At 48.4% G+C, this 3,898-nt stretch overlaps 1 protein-coding gene across 1 annotated transcript; it reads left to right on the forward strand.

Annotated features, from left to right (window-relative positions):
- The first annotated feature begins 226 nt into the window (after positions 1–226).
- Positions 227–2,229, forward strand: LOC147418384 (flavonoid 3'-monooxygenase-like). Its single transcript, XM_086507408.1, has 2 exons — positions 227–1,280; positions 1,433–2,229. Exons 1-2 carry the CDS (start codon positions 306–308, stop codon positions 2,048–2,050), a joined length of 1,593 nt encoding a protein of 530 aa, XP_086363534.1. The 5' UTR covers positions 227–305; the 3' UTR covers positions 2,051–2,229.
- Positions 2,230–3,898: the final 1,669 nt, after the last annotated feature.

A 3,898-nucleotide genomic window follows, 5' to 3' on the forward strand; every position in this document is an offset into this window, starting at 1 on the left:
CCCAAAATTTGGGCGCTAGATCCCCCATGTGAGATAGTGACGAGGCTTTTCTAGACTTATTGCAGAGGCAGGTGACGACAGCCTCAATGAGGAAAGTGGGGCCCACTGCTAGCCTAGCCTATTAATGTTGACAGCTATTGAATTGAAGAAAGTGATCAGGACAGTAGCCTATAGTCTACAACTCTACCGTGATCAGGGCTGTAGCCTATAAAGTCGAAGGTCTGGAATCCATATACCCCCCTCTATGCTTGCTATACTCAGTCAGTTAATTTCCGTGTCCAATTTCTGTGACGAGGCCCAGGTCCATGAAGATGATTACCGCAGACAAGTTTCAGCAAGTAGTTTCACTGCTCTACCCCTACCACAATGCCGCAATGGCCTTCTTGGTTACTGCGGCGGTGTGCACAACCTTGTCTATGTTTGTGAGAAAATTGATTGCTGGGCCGAGTAATGGCAGCAAGCTGCCTCCTGGCCCTCGGCCATGGCCCCTGATCGGAAGTCTGCACGTTCTGGGTGCCATGCCCCACCAATCTCTGGCCAAGCTCGCTCGCAAGTATGGGCCTCTCATGTCCTTAAGGCTGGGATCCTCCGTGTATGTGGTGGCGTCGACGCCAGACATGGCCAAGGCCTTCCTGCAGACCTTTGACAACACCTTCGCCTCCCGCCCCAGCACAGCTGGCACTGTTCACATGCTTTTCAGCTCTACGGACCTGGCTTTTGCACCTTACGGTCCGTACTGGAAGCTTATCCGCCGGGTGTGCATGAACCATGTCTTCCACCCCAAGCGGCTGGAGACTTTCAATCCTATAAGGCTGGAGGAGGCTCGCGACCTCATTTGCCGCTTGAGCCGTTTCATAGGTCAGCCTGTCTCGGTGCGCCCCCTTGTGCAAGAAGCTGCGAACAACATCATCTCCCGAATGACCCTGGGCAAGAGGTACACAGAGCTCAATTCCAGCGGCAGCACCCATGACATGGTTGTGCTTATCGACGAAATCATGCTCCTGCTGGGGGTGCCCAATGTGGGAGACTTCATTCCCGGATTGGCGTGGATGGACTTGCAAGGGTGGGAGAAAAGGATGAAGGCTGTGAAGAGGAAGGTGCAGGAGGCGCTGGGAGAAATCATCGAGCAGAGGAGAGAGGAGCTCCGTTCCAGGTCGTCCACAGTGCCTAGTAATCGCCCTGAGGATCTACTCGATGTGCTTATACTGGCGGCGTCAGCGGAGCAGAAGTCTAATGCAGATGTGCAAATCACTGACGACAATATAACCGCAATAGTTCTGGTAAGTTAAGCTTGCCTGCTTGTCTGTGTGAACCAAGAGCTCTAATATTAGGGGCCATGGCGGGTCCTATTGATTAATGCTCTGTTAAGTGTAGGAATTTCCCCACTTTTTTCAGCGCAATATACCAGGGGCTCATGAATGTAATGGTGCAGGACATGTATTTAGGAGGAACTGACACCACTTCAATCACAACGGAGTGGGCGCTAGCGGAACTTCTGTTGAATCCTGGGTGCCTCAAAAAATCCCAGGAGGAGGTAGAGAGCGTGGTTGGAAGGGGGCGTCTGGTGGAGGATGCGGATATTGAGCACCTGCCGTACCTGCGGGCGGTGGTCCAGGAGACATTTCGGTTGCACCCTCCTGCGCCTCTACTTTTGCCGCGGGAGGCGATGCAAGCTTGCAGTGTGGCAGGCTATGAGCTCCCCGCAGGTACACGAGCCTACGTGAACGTATGGGCCATTGGGAGGGACCCGACGACGTGGACGGATCCTATGGCCTTTCGGCCAGAGAGGTTTGTAGGCAGCGACGTGGAAGAGAAAGGTTTGCATTTTGAGCTACTGCCTTTCGGCGCTGGGCGCAGGCGCTGCGTGGGCTGGGAGCTGGGCCTGCTCAATGTGCGCCTCTTCTTGGCGCGGCTCCTCCAAGCCTTCAACTGGAGCCCTGCCCCCGGTCACAACATCGACATGACCGAACAGTTTGGGCTCACGGTCATGATGGCCAAATCTCTGACGGTCAACGTCTCCCCTCGACTGCCGTCCAGGTTCTACGTTTAGACTATCGACTAACACCTCTCTGGTAAATTTCACCTCTGTAATCTTTACCTGGGAGAAATTGTTGAGGGTTGTAATTGCGGATTGCAACGTTTTTTTTTTTTTTTTGGGGTTCCGTCATGATTTCAGCCTTGTAAGTCCCAGAAGGTATGTTATGTAAGTTTGGAGGAGTAATTTTTGGATCCTTAGTTCCTCACCAAGGTAATCCTTGGTTTACTAAGTTGCATGAGCATGTGGTTTGATGTCCATTACTAGTGATCTATGGTATACGAGTAACGAGACTATGCAAAGGAATATGAAAACCCCTAAAATATTATTTGTGCTGATGTGACTACGTGACACGTGCATGGGGAGGTAAGTTCCATGGTTAGAGCATGGCTCTCTCTCCCCTTATTCTTCGCCCCTTAAACGCACTAGTGTTGTACCCACTATTTCAAACGCTATAAGTTTCTTTAGTATCTCATTTTCTAAACATTTATTGTTAGCAATGCCTATCCACCTTCTTAAAGGAAGGAGAGATTTTGACTACTACTCCATGTGTCACAAAATCGAAGTTTGGATAGTCGCAAGACTGTATCCCGTAATGTGCGCATGCAAGCACCACTACTAGTAGCAGATGTCGATCATTTCATGACCCTCTTTTAAAATGTGTGTGTGTGTGTGTGTGTGTGTTGGAAGTCTCTCTGAAGACAACTGCATTAGTTCCTCGATTATTGCATGCATGGCTTGGGAACGATGCTCCAAATCACAATATAGTATGGCGTACAACATTTATAAGTAGCATGATATTACCCCCCTCCATCCCCAAGCCGACAATGGCTTGCTTTTGTATAGCGCCCCCCCCCCCTCGGTCTCGGGGGCGTTGTGTGCACCATGGAGTAAAAAATCCCTAGTAGATTGTTTAGCGGTAGTGTGCATCATAGAGCACTAATCACCTTCTCCTAACTTGAAATCTAGATCATATGGCTACATGGCTTTCCAATCTCCATAGTCCCAAGACCTGCTCAAGTGGCAAATATGGTAAACTTAAACAGAGGGATAAGCCCTTTAACCCTACAATGTGTTTGGAAACAAGTAACAGGAGGCATTGTCATTAATTACTTAGAGAGAGAGAGAGAGAGAGAGAGAGAGAGAGAGAGAGAGAGAGAGAGAAGCTAGCCACGCATGGGGATGTAAGATACATGGCTAGAGCATGGCTCTCTCTCTCTCTACCCCTCCCACCCACCCCCTTCTTCCTTCCCCCTTACACACACAGATAGCCTTTGTACCCACTGTCTCAAATGTTGAATTGAAGGGAAAGAACGTAGGTAGAGGAGGAGAGACAAGAGAGAAGTTGAGGGGAGAGGGAGACGAGACACGCAATGTAGAACCCCAGAGTGTGTAAAGAGTGGACATTGAGTACATATATATAGTGGGGATTGCTAGCTATATATAGCATAGATGTGAGCTTTTTATGTAGCTCGAACATCCCACTCAAATAGGAATCCCTAACTGTGGATGAAAAAATCCTTGGGGGTACGAGGGAAAAATGAAAAACCCACAACACTATAGATGCACTTCTTTATTACAGAATATTTTCTCGAGGAGCTACATCACTCCATAATATGCAACAACGGCCATAAAAATTCTCAAAAAAATTCTAATCGATACAAATTGAAGGTTTTAATTGCAGGAGTTTTAACGTCTTTGATTCCTCGTGTATGCTGCTTGATGTGATCTTTATCATGTTAGCAATAATAACTCAAGAAACATATCTAATTGTGAAGGTTAGAAATGATCTCACCAGATTGTCCTTATAGAAGATTCGCGCCGTCGCTCTAGAGAAGATAGAGAAACAAGCATAATATCGAT

Source organism: Adiantum capillus-veneris, chromosome 30 (assembly GCF_014529385.1).
Source record: "Adiantum capillus-veneris isolate H3 chromosome 30, ASM1452938v2, whole genome shotgun sequence".
Classification (NCBI taxonomy): Eukaryota; Viridiplantae; Streptophyta; class Polypodiopsida; order Polypodiales; family Pteridaceae; genus Adiantum; species Adiantum capillus-veneris.

Excerpts from the sequence above, each read along its gene's own strand:
- LOC147418384 (XM_086507408.1), top strand. The coding sequence starts at position 306 with ATGAAGATGATTACCGCAGACAAGTTTCAGCAAGTAGTTTCACTGCTC. Across the intron at positions 1,281-1,432 it reads ATATAACCGCAATAGTTCTG|GACATGTATTTAGGAGGAAC; the intron begins GTAAGTTAAGCT and ends GTAATGGTGCAG.